Source organism: Salmo salar, chromosome ssa18, assembly GCF_905237065.1.
Source record: "Salmo salar chromosome ssa18, Ssal_v3.1, whole genome shotgun sequence".
Classification (NCBI taxonomy): Eukaryota; Metazoa; Chordata; class Actinopteri; order Salmoniformes; family Salmonidae; genus Salmo; species Salmo salar.
This window is the reverse complement of record NC_059459.1, coordinates 16,347,380-16,375,121: the sequence shown is the minus strand read 5'-3', so window position 1 is coordinate 16,375,121 and position 27,742 is coordinate 16,347,380. Positions and strand designations below refer to the sequence as shown.

Genomic DNA, 27,742 nt, shown 5'->3' with positions numbered 1-27,742 from the left:
GATCCAGGAGAAGATTCTCCACTGTTACCATGCGAATGCTTGATTTTGGATGAAGCTAACCACTTACCTAGATTGCCAACTAGCTACTAAATTGGCAAATCAAATGCACAAATGCAGAGCATTTAGCACATTTTAGACAGTTTAAGAACGCAAATGTTCTTTACCACCTAATGTGTTACACAAGTTGAATGCAGGTATTTACTTAAAAAGTAGCTACAAATATTCAAATGTATTAAAAAAAACACTATGCATTGGCATTCATATTATTTTTACATTCTAAAGTATGTCTGGATAATGTGGGCAGCGCCTGACTAAGTAGACAGTGTGCTACTGACAAACCCCTGGCTCAGAGGGTTTTCAAAACCTCCCCTGTATGTCGAGCCCCGACACACATAGACAAGGGCATTCCTGTGCCATTGTTGACTCATCTGAAAGTTGGTGTATTTTTAGTTAATCACACATTACTGTTTGAAAATATCCTGAATGAAAAATAATATATAAAAAAGGAAATTGTGAACCAAAACCTAACATGAATAGGTAACATTTTTTCCACTGGCACCTTTGTGACAAATAAAAAAAAAAAAAGGTCATGCCCTGCCAAGTAAAACCAGACGCAGTATTGAACCCTGGGCTTAGCATTGGGTGAAAGATGAGTGCAGGAATAAAAACTGGAATAAAAGGAATAGATCACATAATTTGAGTCAATTAGAGGTGTACCTGTGGATGTATTTCAAAGCCTACCTTCAAACTCAGTGCCTCTTTGCTTGACATCATGGGAAAATCAAAAGAAATCAGCCAAGACCTCCACAAGTCTGGTTCATCCTTGGGAGCAATTTCCAAACGCCTGAAGGTACCAGATTCATCTGTACAAACAATAGTACGCAAGTATAAACACCATGGGACCACGCAGCCGTCATACTGCTCATGAAGGAGATGCATTCTGTCTCCTAGAGGTGAACGTACTTTGGTGTGAAAAGTGCAAATCAATCCAAAACAACAGCAAAGGACCTTGTGAAGATGCTGGAGGAAACAGGTACAAAAGTATCTATATCCACAGTAAAACGAGTCCTATATCGACATAACCTGAAAGGCCGCTCAGCAAGGAAGAAGCCACTACTCCAAAACCGCCATAAAAAAGCCAGACTACGGTTTGCAACTGCACATGGGGTCAAAGATTTGTACTTTTTGGAGAAATGTCCTCTAGTTTGATGAAACAAAAATAGAACTGTTTGGCCATAATGACCATAGTTATGTTTGGAGGAAAAAGGGGGATGCTTGCAAGCCAAAGAACACCATCCCAACCGTGAAGCACAGGGGTGGCAGCATCATGTTGTGGGGATGCTTTGCTGCAGGAAGGACTGGTGCACTTCACAAAATAGATGGCATCATGAGGCAGGAAAATCATGTGGATATATTGAAGCAACATCTCAAGACATCAGTCAGGAAGTTAAAGCTTGGTCGCAAATGGGTCTTCCAAATGGACAATGACCCCAAGCATACTTCCAAAGTTGTGACAAAATGGCTTAAGGACTACAAAGTCAATGTATTGGAGTGGCCATCACAAAGCCCTGACCTCAATCCCATAGAACATTTGTGGGCAGAACTGAAAAAGCATGTGCTAGCAAGGAGGCCTACAAACCTGACTCAGTTACACCAGTTCTGTCAGGAGGAATGGGCCAAAATTCACCCAACTTATTGTGGGAAGCTTGTGGAAGTCTACCCAAAACGTTTCACCCAAGTTAAACAATTGTAAGGCAATCCTACCAAATACTAATTGAGTGTATGTAAACTGCTGACCCACTGGGAATGTGATGGAAGAAATAAAAGCTGAAATAAATCACTACTATTATTATATTTTCACGGCTGGATAAAAATCCAAAAACTTCAATTTTTCAAACATATGATTTTTGAGGACTTTAATTCACGCCACATCATTGGATATTGGAGCGGTGTTCCGCTAGCGGAACATCTAGATGTAAGAGGTTAAACAACTCCTTTTGTAAAATAAATGTTTTAAAATGAAACATGTCTGGAAACAGGTGAATTAACACTCCTCAGTTAGCAGACTCACGCAAGCTAAAACCCAGATGGTAGCAAAAACGAACTAGCAGAAATTGTTAACAAGTTAGAAATGATTTTAACACACTTTGCTGTAGGCTACTATTTACTAGTTAACTTCTTATGGCTGGAATCCCGTTAACGGGATCGATATGACAACAGCCAGTGAAAGTGCAGGGCGCCAAATTCAAACAGAAATCTCATAATTAAAATTCCTCAAACATACAACTGAGGAGTGTTAATTCACCTGTTTCCATACACGTTTCATTTTAAAACATTTATTTTACAAAAGGAGTTATTTAACCTTTTACATCTAGCGGAACACCGCTCCAATATCCAATGATAGGGCGTGGCGCGAATTACAAAGTCCTCAAAAATCCAAAACAACATGTTGTTGAAGTAGAAGTCCTGGGAGTGCATTCTGACGAAGAACAGCAAAGGTAATCCAATTTTTCTTATAGTAAATCTGAGTTTGGTGAGGGCCAAACTTGGTGGGTGTCAAATTAGCTAGCCGTGATGGCCGGGCTATCTACTCAGAATATTGCAAAATGTGCTTTCGCCGAAAAGCTATTTTAAAATCTGACACCGCAATTGCATAAAGGAGTTCTGTATCTATAATTCTTAAAATAATTGTTATGTATTTTGTGAACATTAATTGTGAGTAATTAAGTAAATTCACCGGAAGTTTGCGGTGGGTATGCTAGTTCTGAACATCACATGCTAATGTAAAAAGCTGTTTTTTTTTATATAAATATGAACTTGATTGAACAAAACATGCATGTATTGTATAACATAATGTCCTAGGAGTGTCATCTGATGAAGATCAAAGGTTAGTGCTGCATTTAGCTGTGGTTTTGGTTTTTGTGACATATAGGCTTGCTTTGAAAATGGCTGTGTGATTATTTTTGGCAGGGTACTCTCCTGACATAATCTAATGTTTTGCTTTCGCTGTAAAGCCTTTTTGAAATCGGACAGTGTGGTTAGATTAAAGAGAGTTATCTTTAAAATGGTGTAAAATAGTCATATGTTTGAGAAATTGAAGTTATAGCATTTGAGGTATTTGTATTTCGCGCCACGCTGTTGGCTGTTGAATAGAGTGGGACGCAAGCGTCCCACCTTGCCCAGGGAGGTTAAAAACATTTTTGGGAGATGCGATGGATCATTGGGGATCATTCAATATTCCCTTTCTTTTGTTGTTCAGTGAAGAGTCAATTCATTTAAGTTCATAACTAAATTGTATTTTTTTTTATTTCTATTGGAAGGATTTAATCATGATAAGGTAAAAGGTTTATGTTTGTCTCCATATGATATGGTAAATATATCCAATAAGAAAGACATTTTAAATGGTATTAATATTAATTTGCATACATTTCCATGAATTCCCGCGGAAAATTTCCACCTCTGAATATTCCCCAGAATGTGCAACCCTAATAGGCCTTAAGTTTGTGGGCACTGTTTGTCACCGTTATAGTGCAATTCATGTATTGTTTAGTGTTCTGTTGTGTAGTGGCTTTGCTGGCATGCATCCCACATTTTTTTGTTTTTGTTTGCCCCAACAAGATTTACATGCTAAAATCACCACTGCAAGAGAGTAATAGGAAACTATTGACTGGACACTTGAACTTCATCTACACTGAACAAAAATATAAATGCAAAATGTAAAATGTTGTTCCATGTTTCATGAGCTGAAATAAAATATCCCAGAAATGTACCATAAACACAAAAAGCTTCTCTAAAATTGTGCACAAATTTGTTTACATCCCTGTTAGTGAGCATTTCTCCTTTGCCAAGATAATCCACCCACCTGAAAGGTGTGGCATATCAAGAAGATGACTAAATAGCATGATCATTACACAGGTGCATATTGTGCTGGGGACAATAAAAGACCACTTTAAAATGTGCAGTTTTGTCACAACACAATGCCACAGATGCCTCAAATTGCGGGAGCGTGCAATTTGCATGCTGACTGCAGGAATGTCCACCAGAGTTGTTGCCAGAGAATTGAATGTTCATTTCTCTAGCAAAGGCCACCTCCAACGTCGTTTTAGAGAATTAGGAAATATGTCCAACAGGCCTCACAACCGCAGACCACGTGTATGGCGTTGTGTGGGTGAGCGGTTTGCTTATGTCAACAATGTGAACAGAGTGCCCCATGCTGGCGGTGGGGTTATGGTACGGACAATGAACACAATTGCATTTTATCAATTGCAATTTGAATGCACAGAGATACTGTGATGAGATCCTGAGTCATGCAATTAATCTGCCACAAATCACGTTTCAGCATGATAATACACGGCCCCATGTCGCAAGGATCTGTACACAATTCCTGGAAGCTGAAAATGTCCCAATTTTTTTCATGGCCTGCATTCTCACCAGACATGTCACCCATTGAGCATGTTTGGGACGCTCTGGATCAACGTGTATGACAGCGTGTTCCAGTTCCCGCCAATATCCAGCAACTTCACATAGCCATTGAAGAGGAGTGGGACAACATTCCACAATCAACATCCTAATCAACTATGTGGATGAGATGGAGATGTGTAACGCTGCATGAGACAAATGGTGGTCACATCAGATACGGACTGGTTCTGATCCACACCCCTACCTTAAGGTATCTGTGACCAGCAGATGCATCTCTGTATTCCCAGTCATGTGGTATCCATAGACAAAGGCCTAATTTATATATTTCTATTGACTGATTTCCTTCTATGAACTGTAACTCATTAAAATCTTTGAAATTGCTGCCTGCTGCGTATAAATATTTTTGTTCAGTGTAGAATCAAAAAGCGCCCAATGTGAAAATCATTACTTTAAAGCCATGTCGTCAGCTCTTTTAAGCAGCAGCTCAGGGCGGAGCGAATCTCATTCCTCTGATTGGGTTTCCCTGTCAGGAGGGAAGGGCAGGGAGTGCATTGTTTTCATTAATCTGTATGCATGTACAGAAGTCCAGCGGTGGAAAAGTCAAGACAGGACATCCAGCCACAGTTGGCAACCGTGCAAACTGAAGTGAGAACCAAGTAGCTGGCGGGAGTAAAAACAAGGCGATTCCAAGGCAGTGGGAGCGGAAAATACTTTAGGTATCTTAGATTGTTCTGGTAACTCTCACATAGAAACTACATTGAGAGGAAGGATGTTTGACATTATTTTTTTCATTTGTATCACAAACGTTTGAGAGAATCATATTGAAAGTGGCCATTTTAGGACCTATACAAGACCTTATGATCTGTACACAACAACATCTTGGTGTCATTATTCTAGGACTGGACAATTACCGTATAACCAACAGTTATGGATGAAGACCTTCATGAAAATAAAATAACAAAAAAAATAATAATAATTGTACAGAGGTCATCAGTCCACCCATTATTGCCATCATTGAGCTGAATGAGGATGCCTGTTCTCTTCATTCTACTTCTATGGCAGCACATTCAGTCAGGAGCAGAGGAGAAAATGAATCTCAGCCCCACATTATACTCCCTTTTTTATTTTATTTAACTAGGCAAGTCAGTTAAGAACAAATTCTTATTTACAATGACGGCCTACTCCGGCCAAACCCTAAGCCGGACGACCCTGGGCCAATTGTGTGCTGCCCTATGGGACTCCCAATCACAGCCAGTTGTGATACAGCCTGGAATCGAACCAGGGTCTATAGTGACACCTCTAGCACTGAGATGCAGTGCCTTAGACCGCTGGGCCACTCGGGAGCCCAAGTGTGCTTATAGTGTGCTCTAGCATATGGAGTGTCTAGATTCTGAAATACACATTTAAATTTTACATGAATCTCAAAATGACCCTTTTAAATGTAGATTATTTTTATACTTTTCCAAAAACTTCCAGAGTGGGATCTCTGGTCATTTTAACGATATGATCCAATTCACATATAGAAATGTACATATAGAAATGATTTGTTGAGTGCGAGAGTGGTGTTGGCTTCTGGAAGGATGTAGACTAGAGGTCGACCAATTAATCGGAATGGCTGATTAATTAGGGCCGATTTCAAGTTTTCATAACAAATCGGTAATCGGTATTTTTGGCCACCGATTTGCCGATAAAATTCAGCCATATTAACGACCTAAGGCTCGTATTTCTGTGTGTTATATTATAATTAAGTCTATGATTTGATAGAGCAGTCTGACTGAGCGATGGTAGGCACCAGCAGGCTCGTAAGCATTCATTCAAACAGCACTTTAGTGCGTTTTGCCAGCAGCTCGTCGCTGTGCTTCAAGCCGTTTATGACTTCAAGCCGGGTGGGTATAATTTGTGGAACGTTCCAACAGGAATCTATTCCAAAAACTTCATAAATAACAACGCGTACAAAGTTGTATAGCGGCAGAATAAGATACCGGGTAGGTATCTTATTGGTCTTAGTGGTCTATTTCATTGCGTTTTTCACTCAACACGTTTATTCCGAAAAATGTCTGTCCTCACTCTGGTTGCCTATGGACAAACATTAAGAATAAGCTACGTGGTGAGTTGATGGCTATTCGGCAGCTAGTTAGCTAGGTTTGTATGCGTTGCTACTTTGTATGCGTTGTTGGTTGGCAACCTTTTACTTTACGTTTTTTGGAACAGATTCCTGTTGGAACGTTTCACAAATTATACCCACCCCTTCAAGCCTTCAAACATCCAATAGTCAATGGTATATGAAATACAAATCGTATAGAGAGCAATAGTCCTATAATAACTACAACCAAAAACTTCTTACCTGGGAATATTGAAGACTCATGTTAAAAAGGAACCACCAGCTTTCATATGTTCCCACGTTCTGAGCAAGGCACTTAAACGTTAGCTTTCTTACATGGCACATATTGCACTTTTACTTTCTTCTCCAACACTTTGTTTTGCATTATTTAAACCAAATTGAACATGTTTCAATATTTATTTGAGGCTAAATTGATTTTATTTATGTATTATATTAAGTTAAAATAAGTTCATTCAGTATTGTTGTAATTGTCATTATTACAAATAAAAGAAACAAGTAAAAAAAAAAACATCTTACATTTTTTAAAATAATAAAAAAATAAAAATAATTCGGCTGATTAATTAGTATCGGCTTTTTTGGTCCTCCAATAATCGGTATCGGCGTTGAAAAATCATAAATCGGTCGACCTCTAGATAAAAGGGCTAACCATGAGTTACTCTATATCAGGTGACCAAAAGCTTGAGATTACCTTCACACTTGAAGCAGCACACCAGCTGTTATTTATGGGGGGGGCCGCCATCCAACCCTGGCACTGCATGGAGAATCCACTGAAAACTACATGCATAGCGTCATTATCCAGCCACGTTTCAGTAAGGCATAATATTGCAGCTCTAGACGTCTCTCTGATAGGAGACTCTCAAATGAAGCTCAACCATCTCATTCTCGAGTGACTGGACATTTGCCAATGGAACGGAGGGGAGCACCGTTCGGTTTTCTCTTCGCCTCAATTTCACCAGGACTCCACCCCATCTCCCGAGTTTACGCATGCAGCGTTTTGGTAGCCCATGGAAGAAAGGAATAGGGACATGTATGAACAGTGGAACAGCCAAGTCGTATTTAAAGTTGAAATCAAGGTTAGTAACTGTCGATCTGATGTCCAGAAGTGCTTGGCGGTCATATGTGATAATAGTACGACCTTTCTGTACAAAAAAAGCAAGCGAGATAAGTCACTAAAATAGCAGTTGGGTTGGAACTCCTAAGATGTCACCCTTCAATGCCATCTTTCCAATTTGCAGTCTACTAATTATGTTCTGGGCCCCTGACCATCAACCTGCGGCTGAATCTAGTTGATGATCCCTGCTATAAGGAGTATGACACCAATATCTTGTCTGTATCATGTGCGGTTCACAGATCATAAGGTCTTACAGGAGGTATGTATAGGTCTAAAAAGGGGATCTCCAAACTTTTCTAGCATAAGAGGTACTTCAATACACTGCTCAAAAAAATAAAGGGAACACTAAAATAACACATCCGAGATCTGAATGAATTAAATAATCTTATTAAATACTTTTATCTTTACATAGTTGAATGTGCTGACAACAAAATCACACAAAAATAATCAATGGAAATCCAATTTATCAACCCATGGAGGTCTGGATTTGGAGTCACACTCAAAATTAAAGTGGAAAACCACACTATAGGCTGATCCAACTTTGATGTAATGTCCTTAAAACAAGTCAAAATTAGGCTCAGTAGTGTGTGTGGCCTCCACGTGCCTGTATGACCTCCCTACAACGCCTGGGCATGCTCCTGATGAGGTGGCGGATGGTCTCCTGAGGGATCTCCTTCCAGACCTGGACTAAAGCGTCGCCAACTCCTGGACAGTCTGTGGTGCAACGTGGCGTTGGTGGATGGAGCGAGACATGATGTCCCAGATGTGCTCAATTGGATTCAGGTCTGGGGAACGTGCGGGCCAGTCCATAGCATCAATGCCTTCCTCTTGCAGGAACTGCTGACACACTCCAGCCACATGAGGTCTAGCATTGTCTTGCATTAGGAGGAACCCAGGGCCAACCGCACCAGCATATGGTCTCACAAGGGGTCTGAGGATCTCATCTCGGTACCTAATGGCAGTCAGGCTACCTCTGGCGAGCACATGGAGGGCTGTGCAGCCCCCCAAAGAAATGCCACCCCACACCATGACTAACCCACCGCCAAACCGGTCATGCTGGAGGATGTTGCAGGCAGCAGAACGTTCTCCACGGCATCTCCAGACTGTCACGTCTGTCACATGTGCTCAGTGTGAACCTGCTTTCATCTGTGAAGAGCACAGGGCGCTAGTGGCGAATTTGCCAATCTTGGTGTTCTCTGGCAAATGCCAAACGTCCTGCACGGTGTTGGGCTGTAAGCACAACCCCCACCTGTGGACGTCGGGCCCTCGTACCACCCTCATGGAGTCAGTTTCTGACCATTTGAGCAGACACATGCACATTTGTGGCCTGCTGTAGGTCATTTTACAGGGCTGTCAGTGCTCCTCCTTGCACAAAGGCGGAGGTAGCAGTCCTGCTGCTGGGTTGTTGCCCTCCTACGGCCTCCTCCACATCTCCTGATGTACTGGCCTGTCTCCTGGTAGCGCCTCCATGCTCAGCAAACCTTCTTGCCACAGCTCGCATTGATGTGCCATCCTGGATGAGCTGCACTACCTGAGCCACTACCTGACTCCGTCTCATGCTACCACTAGAGTGAAAGCACCGCCAGCATTCAAAAGTGACCAAAACATCAGCCAGGAAGCATAGGAACTGAGAAGTGGTCTGTGGTTACCACCTGCAGAACCACTCCTTTATTGGGGGTGTCTTGCTAATTGCCTATAATTTCCACCTGTTGTCTATTCCATTTGCACAACAGCATGTGAAATTTATTGTCAATCAGTGTTGCTTCCTAAGTGGACAGTTTGATTTCACAGAAGTGTGATTGACTTGGAGTTACATTGTGTTGTTTAAGTGTTCCCTTTATTTTTTTGAGCAGTGTATAACATGGTCATGAGCTACAATTTTATAGCTTCCAAATAGGCACATTTTTCTCCTCTACCCTGCGCCAGGTCCTTGGTGTACAAGAGATGGGTTCTGTCAATATACCTGGCAAAATAAATGGTTGAATAAACAACCAAGGAGGCACCATAAAATTATCTTTAGTCTTTTCTTTAATTCTCCCAGCTTGTTTTTTTAACTCTCAGAGAAACAACGAAAATGGATGTGCTGAGTCCAAGTCAATGCTTAAATAGCAGAAGACCAATTTTGAGGTGTAATTTCCCTTTAAGAAGAGAGGAATGTGTAGGTCTAGCTATGTTCTGTTAGGCCTACTGTTGCAGCACATGCAATGGAGTTTGCAAAACAATGGCCACCCAATTGATAAAAATAATGATACATGTCAGGTAAGCCTACTTAAAATTTACCCACAAGACAGTTACCATTAGCCTACTAGCGTCGCTAACTGGCTATATATGAATAGCGGCTAACCAGGGGTGGAGTGTCAATGTGGCTATGATTGGATAGTAGCGAGTAGCTTTATGTTCATGACAGTTAAAGATGGACTTTCAGAATTGTTTGACGAGCTACTCATAGCTGGACTGCGAGCTTCTGGTAGCTTGCGATCTATCTGTTGGAGACCCCTGGTCTAAAAAGTTGTGATACAATTTTCACAAAAAAAATGATGCAGTTACATATCACAATATTATTTTGTGACAATATTTTGATATGACTCCAAGTACTGACTTGTAAAAAAAAAAAGCTTACGACAAAACGCCGGTATTTTCCTCCTATAGCTTGTTCTCCATCTTTTAAAATAGTGAGCCTACATTTCAGTACTTGTAAATCCCTGACTGATCTAAACCCGTTTTCTCATGCCCTCTCGTCTCTCTGCAGCAAACATGTGTGAAATATGTTTGGAACGTCAAATTGCAATAAAATGGCAATATCAAATTACAATATACAGCTCTGGGAAAATGATCAGTTTCTCTGGTTTTACTATTTATAGGCATGCGTTTGGGTAAAATTAACATTTTTGTTTTAATCTATAAAACTGACAAGATTTCTCCTAAATTCCAAATAAAAATATTGTCATTTAGAGCATTTATTTGCAGAAAATGACAACTGGTCAAAATAACAAAAAATATGCAGTATTGTCAAACCTCATAATGCAAAGAAAATAAGTTCATATTCATTTTTAAACAACAAATGTTTTAACTTACGAAGAGTTCAGAAATCAATATTTGGTGGAATAACCCTGATTTTCAATCACAGCTTTCATGCGTCTTGGCATGCTCTCCACCAGGCTTTCACCTTGATGTTGGGTGACTGTATGCCACTCCTGGTGCTAAATTTCAGGCAGCTCTGCTTTTTTGGGTGACTTGTGAGCATCTTCCTCTTGATCACATTCCAGAGGTTTTCAATGGGGTTCAGGTCTGGAGATTGGGCTGGCCATGACAGGGTCTTGATCTGGTGGTCCTCCATCCACACCTTGATTGACCTGGCTGCATGCAGCATTGTCCTGCTGGTAAAACCAATCCTCAGAGTTGGGGAACATTGTCAGAGCACAAGGAAGCAAGTTTTCTTCCAAGACAATCTTGTACATGGCTTGATTCATGCATCCTTCAAAGACAAATCTGCCCGATTCCAGCTTTGCTGAAGCACACCCAGATCATCACTGATCCTCCACCAAATTTCACAGTGGGTCCGTGACACTGTGGCTTGTAGGCCTCTCCAGGTTTTGCACCCACTGTGGAAATTTGGTGGAGGATCGGTGATCTCTTGAAGGTAGACAGAATTGAGGAGATTATTAGTTCCTCTAATCTGGTACTGCTGCTTCAAAAACAGTTTTTTTAACTCCCTTTGATCTCTCATTTACAGCTAATTGAATCAACCTTCCAGTTCTTTAACCTAAAGGCAACAGCATCCTATTGCCCCACTCCCCTCCTCAAGCCCTCTCCAACGCTGCTACACTGATTAACTCTGGTCTGCAGAGTGCCTTGCTTTCATTAAAACATGCCTGTTCAGCTCGGCTGCGTGACACAGCTTACAAAGAGCGGAGGAGCGTGAAGCTTGTAATAACTATTTACTCATCAGTAGTTGTTCATCAGAGGGGATGTGTGGGGCGGGGGGAATTACCACCAACAATGTTCTCGAAACGGTTTTGGGCAGTTGAGCTGTCAAGTGGGAATACTGCTCATTCCATACTATTATCTCAGGCAAATTATGAAACAGCTCAGCCATTTCAGAGGCACGTCGCCTCCTCTTGGCACATGCACAAAAGACTGGAGTGCAACTCCCTCCCCTCTGGCTCCAGTGTACTGACTGCACAGAGTAACTGCTTGGTGTTTGACAAGGCGCTCACACCTCAGAGAGCTCTACAAGCACTTATCTATGGAGGGTTGCCATCCATGGCTGTCACAATCGGAGCGTGAGACAGTGGTTTCTCAACCTGAACCTAGCCACCATTGCTGCATATCAACAGGTTTTCCATGTTAAAAGCAACATTAAGGTCTATGGATCTCCATCTTCATGGAAATTAATTCACTATAGTATGCGTCAGATTGCAGTATCAAGAGGCAGTTCTCTTTAATTTAGCCTACAGAGAATGTGTCCGTCTCCCCACGTTGTCGATCAAGAAGCTGACTACACAGCATGATCATTATACAAGTGCAGCTTGTGCTGGGGACAATAAAAGGCCACCAAAAGGTGCAGTTTTGTCACAACACAATGCCACAGATGTTTCAAGTTGAGGGAGTGTGCAAATGGCATGCTGACTGCAGGAATGTCCACCAGAGCTGTTAACAGAGAATTGAATGATCATTTCTATCACAAGCAACGTCCAATGTAATTTTAGAGAATATGGCAGTACGCCCAACCGGCCTCACGTGTAACCACGCCAGCCCAGGACCTGCACATCCGGCTTCTTCACCTGTGGGATCATCAGAGACCAGCCATCCGGACAGCTGATGAAACTGTATTAGAAGCGGCAGGTAGCCTAGTGGTTAGAGCGTTGGGCAAGTAACATAAAGGTTGCTAGATCGAATCCCCGAGCTGACAAGGTAAAATCTGTCATTCTGCCCCTGAACAAGGTAGTTGTTCCTAGGCCATAATTGGAAATAAGAATTTGTTCTTTAACTGACTTGCCTAGTTAAATAAAAGGTTAAATATATTTTTTTTTATTCTGTCTAATAAAGCCCTTTTGTGGGTAAAACCTAATTCTTATTGGCTGGGCCTGGCTCCCTAGTGGGTGGGCCTATGCCCTTCCAGGCCCATCCATGGCTGCGCCCCTGCCCAGTTATAGGAAATCCATAGATTAGGGCCTGTTGAATTTATTTCAATTGATTTCCTTATATGAACTGTAACTCAGTAAAATTGTTGCATGCTGTGTTTATATTTTTGTTCAGTATACATTTTAAAAAGTCTAAAATATAAATTGAATATAGCCTACACCATCCCAATAAATCCATTATTTATTTTATGCAGGTCTAAAGAAAACATGATATGAAGAAAATGTTGCCCATAATCAGAATAGCGTATGCCATATGGCTACACTAGTTAATTTAGCAGACGAGGTTTGCTTATCATTCCCGTGGCATTATTTTAATAATAATACAATTGAACATATCTGAATAGAAAATATATTTTTCCCCAACTGATTTCCGAGGGAGGGCGAACATGTGTTGAGCGGTTAACAAAGTAATAATTTGAAACAGGTCCTCCTATATGCTTAATTTTGAGTTATTTATGCAACGTTCATTGTAATACAAACATTAGGCTATATGTTTCATTTCTAATACATTGTAAGGCATGCTCTCTGCTCCGTTTCTTGCACAGGCTGCACACACTTCATCAATCTCTCATTCACAATTTGACAAGCACATGACAATTCTCTCACCCATCAGACTATTCTCAATTAATCTGGTCTTAACATATAGCCTACTAATAATTTAAATGCACACACGTTCAAAAGTTTGGGGTCACATAGAAATGTCCTTGTTTTTGAAAGAAAAGCACATTTTGTCCATTAAAATAACATCAAATTGATCAGAAATACAGTGTAGACACTTAATGTTGTAAATGACTATTGTAGCTGGAAACGGCAGATTTTTTATGGAATATCTACATAGGCGTACAGAGGCCCATTATCAGCAACCATCACACCTATGTTCCAATGTCACCTTGTGTTAGCTAATCCAAGTTTATCATTTTAAAAGGCTAATTGATCATTAGAAAACCCTTTTGCAAATATGTTAGCACAGCTGAAAACTGTTCTTCTGATTAAAGCAACAAAACTGGCCTTCTTTAGACTAGTTGAGTATCTGGGGCATCAGCATTTGTGGGTTCGTTTACAGGCTCAAAATGGCCAGAAACAAATAACTTTCTTCTGAAACGCATCAGTCTATTCTTGTTCTGAGAAATAAAGGCTATTCCATGCGAGAAATTGCCAAGAAACTGAAGGTCTCGTACAACGCTGTGTACTACTCACTTCATAGAATCATCCGCATGCACTTGAATAGCGAATGGACGACCCTTTTCCAGCGGTTCATTTTCACGATTGAGTCGCTTTCCAATGTGCTTAATATCAGGAAAGCTTAAAAAGGAACACATTTAATTCCATCCATCAACCACCCTTGAGAAGCTGGCTCTTGCTTCACAACAGGTGATACTATTCCACTCAAACTCAATGCGCTCTCATGAAGTGTTTGATTTGCAATTGCATTTGCATTGATGTCAGAGTGATTAAGGGGGACAATGGCGTGCTGAGTACCAGCCCATTAGCGATGGCCGTTAGTAAGTTTGGCAGGCTACTAATGACCATCAGAGCGCAGTTTTGGAGAAGCATCAATACCGTGACTGAACGGTTACATGAAATCTGACAGCCCTACTCATACATTATTCCCCTGCCTTGACTGTGCAAAACCATTGTGATGAGCTAAGGCCAAGCATACCGTTACACAACGCCCTGCTCCAAAGTAAGTTGGTACCTTTGGGCAGATGAGACCTTTAAAATGTTAGTCGTGATCGTGTAGGTCACTCTTCTCATTTTAGCCCAGGTTAATAACCTGACCACCTCATGAATACCATCTGATCGCCATCTGTAAATGCCACAAGGCTGTCCATGTATACTTAAAATGTCAGTTTTATTATGAAAGCATATCAATAATATTAACATGCTGTAAAAGGCACTGACAATATAACCGTGCATATAGCCTAGTAGTGCTGGAGCAGAAAAAAAGGCATCATGGCTCTCGGACCAGGAGCATTACTGTTAGGAATGTGTATCTTTCAAAATGATTAGATTCCGTTCGATATGCTTCTTTGGTCCAATACGGATTCAAATGTTTTGGGGGACTAAACTTACCGATACCAATATCTGCAGAGAGTATACAGTTTTACAGCGGAGAAATGTAAGTGTCATTTTTCCATACTGAATACTCAAATTGCCACCCAAAAGAGTAATTGTCCACTAACTATGTTTCAAATGATTGCATACATTGTGACAATAATGGCATCATGAGAATGGCTGCAAACATGAGATTCCCTTTTTTCATCCTATTTATTGAATATTGGTTGAGTTATTGGCCGATAATATTGGTGAACCAATATATCGGTCGGGCTCTAGAGTCGATTTGTATCTCGATACATGGGCTCCAGTACGATGTAGTTTTAAATTATTTGGTGCAATTCGGTTTGATTAGAGAACGAATCGATGCGATTCAGTGCAATACAATGCACTAGCCTAACATTTCTTGCATAAACACATTCGTTTTCCATTCTAAACTCAAATCTGCTGCTGATTGAGTTCATGAGCTTGCCCTCTGAGCTGGAGCTGTATGTCATGTGTGTAAAATGATTTATGTACTATAATGAACAAAAATAAACATTTTTACTTACAGTTCATATAAGGAAATCATTCTATTGAAAAATGTATTAGGCCCAAATCTATGGATTTCACATGACTGGGCAAGGGTGCAGCCATGTGTAGCCCTGGGAGGCCCACCCAATCAGAATGAGTTTCTCCCCACAAAAGGGCTTTATTAGACAGAAATACTCTTCAGTTTTGTCAGCTGTCTGGGTGGCTGGTCTCAGACGATCCCGCAGATGAAGAAGCCGGATGTCGAGGTCCTGTGCTGGCATGGTTACACGTGGTCTGCAGTTGACATGTGTATTTGTTATGGTCAGGTCAGCAGCTACTCTTCCTGGGGTCCAACAAAATGAAGGCAGTTATACAGTTTAAAAACATACAATACATTCATAAAAGATTTCACAGCATATTATGTGTGCGCCCTCAGCCCTCTACTACCACATATCTATAACACAAAATCCATGTGTACGTGTGTATAGTGCGCATGTTAAGATGCGTTTGTATACATGGGTCTATGTTTGTGTAGCTTCACAGTCCCCGCTGTTCCATATGGTGTATTTTTAATCTGTTTTTTTATTAAATTTTACTACTGGCATAAGTCACTTTATGTGGAATAGAGTTCCATGTAGTCATGGCTTATGGTAGAGAAATTAACATTCAATTCTCTGGCAACAGCTCTGAAGGACATTCCTGTAGTCAGCATGCCAACTGCATGTTCCCTGAAAACTTGAGACATCTGTGGCATTGTGTTGTGTGACAAAACCGCACATTTTAGAGTGGCCTTTTGTCCCCAGCACAAGATGCACCTGTGTAATCTGCGCTGTTTAATCAGCTTCTTGATATGCCACACCTGTCAGGTGGATGGATTATCTTGGCAAATCAGAAAGGCTCACTAACAGGGCTATAAACAAATTTGGGTACAAATTGAGAGAAATAAGCTTTTTGTGTATGGTGTTGGGTTTATATATTTTTTCAGCACGTAGGCACCTGAGCTATAAGGGAGACTAGGCATATACCACTCCTATCAGACTATGAGATTATTTTATTTTTTGGGGGGGGGGGGGGACAACAACAGCCTGTTTTATGGTCCGGTTTACGGTCCGTGGACCGATGCCGTCATAGTTTAAACATTTCAATCGGGGACCGATGTATATCAGCGAATCGTTATATCCCTAACAGTGGAAAAATGACATTTCAGGAAGGAATTGAGGTGATCATGTTTAATATATTTTTTTAATCTTTTTTATATATATTAAATCGAGCACTCTGCTGCTCTCCAGCCTTCTGGGTCAGCAGCGAGGAAATGCTGGGGTTTATTCCATAGATAGCATAGGGAAGTTGGGTCAGAGGTGCATGGGAATGAGCTTGCAAGTTAGGCATTTCACTGCACTTGTGCATGTGACAAAACTTGAACTTGAATGTAATTAGTCACACCCACTCTTATCTTACATGCTGCTCAGAGGAAGCTAAAGCTGAGAAAACACCTGGGCCGCCCGCCATTCTTACACGCACACCAAGGACAAAACAATGAGGATTCAAAACGCACTAATGGGCAGTCAAGCTATTAACGACTTTCTGAAAGTGTATGAGAGGGAGTCGCAATTGAACTGATGGTAAGTCATGCAAGAACACTCAATGCCTTCATGGGTCTTTCCGAGCAGAGACCTATTTTACTACTGGAGGAATACAGAGGTCCCCAAGACTGAGGCACTGCCGAGGTAACGTGTCCATAAAAACAACCTGCTACTTGTGTGTTTTAATACACACCTCGACGACACCCTAAAGGAACATCATTTAAAATCTCCTGGTCCCTCCTTCTCAACCACACTTCAATGACTGGGAGACAGGAATGTGGGATACAGGCCTAGCACATTATAAAACAACCTATTTGGAACTAACAGATCCTAAAAAAAAAAAGTCTCACTTTCAACCACAATTTATACATTTGCAAGGAAAGAAAGTATATGTTAAGGAAATTCCAGACAGTGTGTATCAGATGCAGCTAATTAAGGCCCCACAGTGGAGAGATCCTCCTCCCACTGTGCTCTGACTGCAGCCCAAAGCCCTCTTGGTAGCCCTGATATTTAAACACTGCAGCATCATTCATTCAACCTATTAACCCTGGCTGCTGTGTGATCCCTGCGGCGTATTCATCTCACAGTGTATATTATTAATAAACAGAAGCTGTAAAGGTAAGCACATATTGATCCTGGCTGTGATTAAGATAGAGGAGGGGTCAGGGACTGTTCAATCTTGTCTTCACATGGGGTGACTTCACCGGGCTCCTCCTCCCTGCCTTCTCTGATCGGCCATGTTTGAAAAGTGTTTGTTCCCTGACCTGATAAATGTCACAGGGCTGACAGGAGGATGTCTGGAAAAGGACTCTGGTTTTCTTCCCCGACACACACACCATTCTCATTGCACTTCCTCAGTGAGTGGTCAGCGAAATCAAGATGTGCAGCTACTCACTTTACCACCCTTAAAATCAAAGTAATCTAAACTGGGCATGCATCTCTGGCTGACATCTTCAAGGTCCTTCATGCCACAAACAAGCTCTAAGCAAAATAAATAATATCCCTATGACGTAGAAAACACCAACTTTCCAAAACACACACAAATGGGGATACTCTTCATTGCACTGCCTGATTCTGAACTACAAAGTCATACATTGGATGTTTGCTCAGAATAGATATATAGTATTGACCCATTGAACAACCACCTTGACCCTCTGAAAATGACCAAGTAAGGACATTCAATTTAGGAAGCAAAATGAAATTCCAATGTTGATAATTTAAAAGCAATTGGAATGGAATTGACCCCAACCCTGGTGACTAATTCTAGTTGTTTCAAGAGAGAAGACTTGTGAAAAGAAACGTCTGCCCAAATCTAATCTGGACGTTGAGTTCAGCCTCAAGCAGACAAACCATTACCATTTCCTCCCTCTGAGTTGCTGCGATTGCGTTTAGGAATTCAACCCCTGCCAACATCATTCTCCCATTTTCCAGGGAAGTAACAGGGTTTGATTCAGTGTCCTGAGATCTGCATAAAATCCTGTGCCTTAGAATCTGAACCCTTCACTTCCTAAATGTCAACGCAGCCCTGCATCAATCTCAAGGCCCAATTTCCAAGTAGGCTGGTATAAATGTTATTAATGTACTTTAATTCCATCGTAACCACCACAAATCATGAAGTCAGCAGAGAACCTCAGGGTTGAATGAGGCAATTAAATGCCAGCTCCACATCATTTCTTGTGGCTTATGCCTTTACTCTAGGGACCAATTGCCAAATGACAAAGTATAAATATAAAATTCCAGCAAGAAGCATAAACATCAGGTACACTTCACTTGTTGGACTAAAACTCCAGCAGAGGAAGAAATGTCTACGCTCAAACTTATATGAAACTATTTCAATTAGGCAGCTAATAGAATACAATCTAAATCAGGGATGGGCAACTGGTGACCCGTGGCCACCCTTTTGAAGGTCCTCGGATAAGCCCACTCCCCCCCACAAAAAAGGAACTCATTCGGGGTCTCAACTCACTTTTGAGTTAGAATGCACAACTTCCAATTTCGAAATTTGGTTGCGCATCAGCAGTTTTTCCTCTTGTTAAGTCAGTCACTGATAGTCAATTAGCCCATGTCCGCTAAAATGTTTTAGATTACTAAGTTATCTAAACTTGTTATCATGGTCGAATTACCGGCCGGAGGGGCCCCCAATGATTGTGTTAGTCTCCATCAGATATATTAAAACCTGCAAACACTTCTCTCCACCCCATGGCAAAATCTGTAGAATTGCAGAAAACATGTTTTCAAACTGCCACATTTTCTTTACACCCAATGTCAAAATGTGTATAATCGCAAAAAAATTAATAAATAAGTAGGGCAGCCCCTCATGATCAGTTCAGAATTCTTTTCAGGTGGTCCCCACCCCCACCAAAGTTGCCCATCCCTGATCTAAATGCTTGCTGATTCCAGCAAAGCAACCATATTATTCTATAAAATGGGTCAAAAATGATAAATAAAAATGACAAAAACAAAACTAGTTTTGCATAGTCCATTTGAAACTTGTGCTGTGTGAGATGGGGTTTGTCCAGTGCCACATTAAAAAGGGAAAGCTAGACCTGTTCCACTTTCAAAGGCCTGGTTTAATAGCCTTCATGCAGAAACCCAGAGGCACCCCCGGGTCTTAGTTTTAATTATAAAGTGGTTCTTAGTAGGGTTGGGCAATATTTGGGGAGACCTCTTCTACGATATGCTACTCCAAATATCAAGATATCCAATGTAATCATTTTGAGCCGTTAATGTCTAGATAATTCCAGACTGCAATGATTTGTAAGTTCAAATAGAGTATGTTCTTGCACATCATGACAGATCAATGTCAAATATTATGATATGTTCGATTGAATCATACATCGGCCCAGCCCTGGTTCTCAGACATCAGTAATATGATCAGAGGACAGAAGTTGTCTTGAGCCCACAGCTCAACACCAATTGGGCATTCCACTCAAGCATAAAATGAAACAAGTTGAAGGGGCTCATGAAATAAGGACTCAGCTTTTTGTACCAGTCTTTCAAAATACAGCTTCTAAAAAGACTTCATTTGAGGTGCAAAATTTAGATGCGCGATAGTGAATGTAGGCTACTTTTGCATTGTGAAAGAGCACTTAGGGAAAATATTCATTCACTAGCATTTAGGGATGTTACTGGTGAAATGTTAATCGGTTAGCCGCTAAAAATATACTTTACAAAAATAAGGGCAATATGTCAAATGTTGGTCCCAAGTTCAATTTTCCATATGCACAAAGAGCCCTCATATTTTGTGCACACTTTTGTATTATATCCCTGTTAATGAGGATTTCTCCTTTGCCAGGAAAATCCATGCACCTGACAGGTGTGGCATATCAAGAAGCTGATTAAACAGCATGATCATTACACAGGTACACCTTGTGCTGGGAACAAAAGGCCACTCAAATTAGCAGTTTTGTCACAACACAATGCCACAGATGTCTCAAGTTCAGGGAGCGTGCAATTGACATGCTGACTGCAGGAATGTCCACCAGACATTCATTTCTAACGTTCATTTCTCTACCATAAGCCACCTCCAACAATGTTTTAGAGAATTTGGAAGTACATTCAACCGGCCTTACAACCGCAGACCACGTGTAACCACACCAGCCCATGACCTCCACATCCGGTTTCTTCACCTGCGGGATCGTCTGAGACCAGCCACCCGGACAGCTGATGAAACTGAGAAGTATTTGTCTGTAATAAAGCCATTGTGTGTGGAAAAACATTCTGATTGGCTAGGCCTGGCTCCCCAGTGGGTGGGACTATGGCTGCAGCCCCTGCCCAGTCATGTGAAATCCATAGAGTTGGGTATGTTTTATTTCCTTATGAACTGTAACTCTGTTTTTTTTTAAAGGAGCTATTTTTACTTCCCAATCTCAACTCGTAAAGCGCGCCTCCCATTCGGATGTATAGGCTACAGCCTGCCTACCATACTTCAAATAATGAGGCAGGTTTTACCTTGCTTCAAAGTAGCTATGCGAAAAACCACCCATAGAAACGTGAAGGCAATTATTTTAACAAAGACTTAGTCATGCGTCTTTGACCAGCATTTATCTCCTGTTCTATTGGTTTTCATATAAACTTTCGTTGTCGAGAAGCCAAAAGGGACAATCCTAGTCATATTAGCAAACCCATCATAGTAGTTGCTATTAGATTCCCCTTCTTTCTAAATCTCTCACATATGGAACTGCTCGCATTGGGTGCACAGTTTAGAACTGTTTTCAATTAATTGCATTTGAAGAAAATGTTTGAAAATTACGTTTTATTAGTTGCTTCATTACAGGAGTTACAGTCAATAATAGGCTATAGCCTTTTGACTCAGATAATAGGCGTGCTATTGTTGCATGTTTCCATTAAGCTGTTAATTAAAAAGGTCTGGTCCTTTTATGCATGCATGGTATCAGAGAGGATGAGGCGAAGCGAGAGGTTTCGCTCTCGCCAAAATCAGTCCAAAGCGTTTACGGAATTCTTTTGGGCCTACGCTTGTCGCCTGCCTTGGGACGACTCCCATTGTTAGGGTGGAAACATAAGCGTCTTTTCATTATATACAGATATCGGATAGTACTTTGTTGGTCACGTCATTTCACTGTTTGGAATTTTTTTTTTTTTTACCGTTTGTTGACCGCTTAATGATGGTCAGTTAGTCGGCAGCAAAATGTATCAAAATGTTCACCCCTACTAGCATTACATTACTTATCAGGACATACTCCAAACAATGGTTTAGAGCCTATCAAGTTAACACTGCTTATCAGAGCAAACTTAACACCCGGGTTGCTGTGGCACTTTCTGCCATGGTGTCCACATCTAAACCAATCAATGGCGACCACTTCAATATACTAACTTTCATTCAATAACCAAAGATCATGTGGTTCTTTGTGCAATTAATTATTTGCCCCTGTCCTGGCAAAACCTCTTCCACCGCCTCCACAATGTTACCCGAGTCAAAATGTCTGGAATGCCGTGCAATGATTTGGCTAGTTGAGTGTTAACATGTGATGGTGTAAGTATGGCTAACCAAACCTTTCCATATTATCTGATACCTAAGGAGCCATTTGATTCTGGTTTATTAATGTCAAATGTTAACCGCAGAAGGTATCCAACACTGAACTGGCAAATCAGATTAACCAAAACAGCAAGCTGACGTAGGGACACTAAACAAGAAAACCATTGCCTTCGGCCACTGTCTGAAACACCAGGTCGGGAGACATGTACTGTACGCATTAGTTAACACTAACAACATTGATGATGCATAGCTATAAACTAACAATGGAAAGGTCATGACAAGTTAACGTTTGTTAACGCGTTAGACAGAACAATGAGCCAGATCTCGCGCCAGATAAACCAAAAAACGCGTGAATGTAAAACAATACACATTTCAAATGCATTTAAATAAGAGATTACAGAATTGGATACAAAAACAATTGGTCATACATTCGTCAAACTATAGTTAAGTACTGTTACAATACATAACGATGATAGCTACTAACGTTAGCTAGATTACTGGTTATGGAAAAACTTTTGCATGCAACACAGTCCGCCATATGATTCACCAGTAACTAGCTAGCCGCTTAATAGAAGCTAAGCAAAGAATTTCAGCATCTCTTTAGACCGACTAGAACCAACAAACACATGCTGCTGGAATTGAACAAATGGTATGTTTTCTTCATAGTTAAACCGTTACTACTGACACGAATACACATGCCCGTCGTTCGCATAAAATTCAAACAAAATCAACAGGAAAATCCTCAGCTCCAACTGGCACGGAAATATAGGTTGCTAGCCTGCGAGATTAGCCTACCGGCTAACTGATGTTGCAAACATTCAATGGGCTTCAAGTTAGAGGACAGGCAAAATATTCAAAGTAAATGTTTTTTCACTTACCAATGTACGTCTTTGGAAGACAGCTATCCACACGAAACGCACAATGACAGAAAATATGCAAATGCTTAAGTTTCAAGTCTAGTTGACAGCATCGCTCGTGAATCCGCCATCTTCATTCAGCAATCGATGTATTCTGCCGAAACTCCGGAATGAACCATACATAGCCAGCAGAAGGGAGATTTCGTACCAGTGGACATCCAAACGTTAATAATCTGGGTAATTGACTCTGATCGCAGAAAAATCATTGAAATGACCCAATTTGAAACATAATTATGTTGGTATTCTTAAGGTGAAACGGATAATAAAATCATAATGCTTATTTTTTAACCCCCATAACACATACGTTTGATGATACCCTTGTCCCGACAGAGAACACCCCTGAGCCTCTTTCAGGTTTACCTTTCAGCTTCACAGGTGGGGCTATATATACACACAATGAACAAAACTATAAACGCAACATGTAAAGTGTTCGTTTCATGAGCTGAAATACAAGACACCTGGAATTTTCCATATGCACAAAAAACTGTTCTTTCAAATTGTGTGCACGCATTTGTTTACATCCCTGTCAGTGAGCATTTTTTTTACTTTGCCAAAATAATCCATCCACCTGACAGGTGTGGCATATCAAGAAGCTGATTAAACAGCATGATCATTATACAGGTTCACCTTGTGCTGGGGACAATAAAAAGGCCACTCTAAAATATGCAGTTTTGTCACATAACATATAACCACAGATGTCTCAAATTGAGGAAGTGTGCAATTGGCATGCTGACTGCAGGAATGTATTTGTCTGTAATAAAAACGAATTCTGATTGGCTGGGCCTTTGCCCTCCCAGGCCCACTCATACCTGCACCCTTGCCCAGTCATGTGAAATCCATAGATTAGGGCCTGATTGATTGATTTCCTTCTATGAACTGTAACTCAGTCAAATCTTTGAAATTGTTTACATTTACATTTACATTTAAGTCATTTAGCAGACGCTCTTATCCAGAGCGACTTACAAATTGGTGGATTCACCTTATGATATCCAGTGGAATAACCACTTTACAATAGTGCATCTAAATCTAATCTAAATTGTTGCATTGATATTTTTGTTTAGTATTTCATAAACTGCACATTATACAATTCTGTAATTAATACGAGACCATAACATACATTTTTCTCCAATGCAGAGTACTGAGCCACGATACTCCTTTTACTTGGGTCACTAGAGGACAAAAATCGTGATAAAATGCAAACTTTGGTGTATGAGCAAGTAGCAAGTGTAACAATTGTAAAACATTGCAAATGTGTCTTCCTATGTAAACCGCATTGTCTTATGAACCACCATCATTTGGGAACCATTCCATGAAAGCCACTTTGAACAAAATTTTGGGAATTAAAGATTAACTATAATAGTGTCAAAATAAACTCGAGATTAACCAGACTACTGGAACTCGATCATAAATTACCCTATGGTTCCCTCTCCTGGTCATACTGTGACAGACCAAAGAATGAATTTTGTCATACCTTTTCATTTTGCCAGTCAAATCCATTGGAGTTTGTGGTGAGAGGATTTAAAATAAATAAGTAGACTATTTCTGATTTACATTAATAGGTGGTTCAAGTGTAAATTTTTGTACTCACTTGCACTTTCGACCCACGTAAAATACAATTACAGCAAATTAGTGTTTTGAATTACCTTTATTAAGTAAACTCTACATTTCAGTATTGCTTTATCCATTTTTTTTTTTAAATTCTAAATTACAACCTCTTGCAATCAGCAAAATGTTTAATATTTTTTTTCAATCAAGCTACACTTCAAGGAATACAAAAATATCACAGTACATTTTCTACTAAGTCACTCTTCACCCCGTGAGCTCCAGAGCAAGGTTGGAGGTGTGGATTTGGAACATAGGGATCTGGCAACACCGCCTATAAAACATCAATGGACATGAATTCCAAAGTAACAGCTGATGGATGTATCCTGGAAACCCAGTCTGCATATAAGCCTTTATGAGCATAGCACTTTTATGATACTACATGTGCAGGGCATATGTAAATGTCATGTCCACTCATCCTTTATGTGATCCTGATATTTGATTGGATGATTGTACTTGAGATTCTCAGGGGCCGTACACTTGCACTCTTGAACCACTACACAAGGGCCAATGATGAGTTTGGTCCAGCCAGACTCCTGTGTTTCCAGACCCAAAACCTCAAACCGCTAAATTGGAAAAGGTAACCCACACAAAACTCATGTTAACTCTCGCTCATTCTCAAAGTCCTCTCTGCATACACGTTATTCTATACAAAATATCAAAAACAAAAGATTAAACAAAACACTAAAAAGAATCCTCACCCGTACTCAGATAATTTTCGTATTACATTTCTTTTTTCAATTATTTCAACAAACTGTTTTTTGTCTTGCTTTTTTCTTTCTTGTTTAAACACTGTCAGAATACCTAAAATTCAGATCCGTAGTGACTGGTGGAGGCTCACTCCCCCAGGACAGAGGAATGTTGCAGTATGAATCTGATTTACTCAGTGGTTTCAATAAAAGAACCAACTAACATCAACAACAAAATAAATGACAACTTATACACCCCAAGCAACCATAAAGCATCCTTCGTGACAGGTTCTGGTAGGAAAGTTGGGAGGATGAACATAGTTGTACGTTACAGGAAGTTACAAAGAGACATGAACCATGATAAATGGGAGCTGCAATTCAGTCACAAACAGATATAGAAAACTACATAAACTGATCTCCATTCAGCTTACCTCAAACTCTGTCTCACACACACCTATGACATCTAAAAGGAACTCTAACAGGGTGGGAAATGGGGGTTGATTGTGCTGCCTGTGTGCTGTGTAGGGTGTGTACGTCAGGGTACACAAAGAGATGGGTGACGTCAGGTGAGCGAGAGGCCAGAGAGGCGAATGGAGAGAGCGTTCGATGCAGGGCTAAGGGTTGATGGAGAGAGACAGAGATCGACAGGGCTGTGGGTTTGTGGGGTGGGAGCGTCGTTCCTCTCCCACTCCACTGCCCTCATAGTCATGGGGAGAAGGTGGCCATCTCCAGAGAGATCCGCTGCCACAGCTCCTTGGTCTGCTTGCCCCTCTTCAGGTTCTGCAGCACGTCGTTGAACTGCATCATGCCCACAGGGGTCAGGCAGAAGGCCCCGCGGGCGCTGCGGATGATGTTGACAAAGTCGTCGTAGTCGGCCGGGGTCAGGTGGATCAGCCGGTGGTGGATGTACTGCAGTGGGAATGGAGAGGGGGACAGAGGATCAGATGGACTGTATATGTCAAACAGGGCACCAAAGGGTCATCTACTTTACTACTTATGTCAAAGTTAGCCACAGAGATGGGGCACCCAAGGGTCAAAAGGGCACCAAGGGATCATCTCTTCACTAAAATCCAAAACCAACCCCTACCCACAATGAGCAGAGAAAATTGGTCTGATACAAGTATGGTAATAGCTCCACTTTGTCCTCTGAGACACTCTGGGGAATCTTCGCCACACTGTGAATATCAATCCATTCAGATCTACACAAGTATATAGGGGCTAGGGGGGTAGATATGGATTGGACAACAGTGTTTGGTGGGATACAGATATCCTTATGTGGTCCACTATCTTAATACCTTGATATGGACACCTTTAACTAGGTGGTTTAAATTATATTTCTGCTTCTGGACAATGCGTTTCATACTGAGACGCGCTAGCAGTTTAAATGGGTTAATTTAATCACATCCCTCCATCTCAGGGTTAGCCCTTTGTTAGGGCATTGATGAAGTGATGAGAATTCAGTCTTTTCACTCCCAGCTTTGAGCAGGTGCTTCATTTTTTACCTCTCAGGACAGATTCTGCATCATAATGAGGTTAAATTGCTAAATTATTAATGGGAAACAGAGAGCGTTTCAGTTTGCTCACAATGGTGCTGTTTAATGAAGTATGACTCAAAAGGGTAGACACTAACCTCTGGTACTGCTGCAATTTCAGACAGTCATTTCAATATAAGAACCACAAAAGTTACTCTTTTGACCTCATTTACCCGAGTTTAATATGAACAGGATGTGTTCTAAGGGGGAGTGAAGAACCAATTCCAGAAAAAGACATCACAAGACATCCATAACGACACCCAGCATATGGAATTCATTCCTTTTCAGTGACTGAGGAAATTATTCATTGTCAGTCATGGTACATTTCCTGTTGAGTACAACCCCCAGATACCTCATCTCATTAACTGCCTGATGAGAAAGAGTGGAGAGCCTGTGTCACGCTGATACTGTCAGCGGACAACAAATGTGCCCGCACGCACGCACGCACGCACGCACGCACGCACGCACGCACGCACACACGCACACACACACGCACACACACACGCACACACACACGCACACACACACACACACGTGAGAGTGTGTGTACAAGTGTGTGTAGAAACACATCATTCCGATAAGAGAAAGTCAGCTGACACTGGGGCAAATAGGAAGAGGTGTGTGTTACACTTTACAAAGTGAGAATTTGAACAATCACCTTTAAAGCCCACATAGCGGTTTTATCTAGCCTCGTTTAAAGTAGAAAGACAGTGACTCAAACCACAGCAAGGAAGCAAGGAATTCAGTGTGCACGTGCATGTGCATGTGAGCAAGTACAGAATCTCCAGGGGGCAACATGCCTTTCAGCTTTGCAACTGTCACAGCCGGTTAGCCGCTTCCCCATCAGAGCAGGCTATCCAGTGGATGCACTCATGAGTCTCCCTTCTCCACGGTGTGTAGCACTCGGACTTCATCAACTATTTATGTAAGCTGTGAGAAACGCTCACTCTCCTTCTCCTCCCCAAGATAATACTCCCTCTGCCCTGCCAATACACAGAATACACCCACTCTGATCAGTTTCTAACCTAGTATCCTGATATAAAAATGTGGTTGTTTTTA

At 41.1% G+C, this 27,742-nt stretch overlaps 2 protein-coding genes across 28 annotated transcripts in view; both read right to left on the bottom strand.

Annotated features, from left to right (window-relative positions):
- The window catches only part of ndst2a (N-deacetylase/N-sulfotransferase (heparan glucosaminyl) 2a), a 163,242-nt gene extending 140,127 nt beyond the window's left edge, over positions 1 to 23,115 (bottom strand). For all 15 annotated transcript variants that reach the window (XM_045700779.1, XM_045700785.1, XM_045700786.1 and 12 more), the window contains exon 1: positions 22,822 to 23,115. The gene's annotated coding sequence lies outside the window, so the exon portion shown is untranslated. The remainder of the gene's footprint in view (positions 1 to 22,821) is intronic.
- Positions 23,116 to 24,486: 1,371 nt separating this feature from the next.
- The window catches only part of zswim8 (zinc finger, SWIM-type containing 8), a 42,567-nt gene continuing 39,311 nt past the window's right edge, over positions 24,487 to 27,742 (bottom strand). For all 13 annotated transcript variants that reach the window (XM_045700777.1, XM_014154551.2, XM_014154544.2 and 10 more), the window contains exon 24: positions 24,487 to 26,060. In XM_045700777.1, coding sequence (XP_045556733.1) covers positions 25,857 to 26,060 — 204 coding nt within the window. In that variant the 3' untranslated portion in view covers positions 24,487 to 25,856. The remainder of the gene's footprint in view (positions 26,061 to 27,742) is intronic.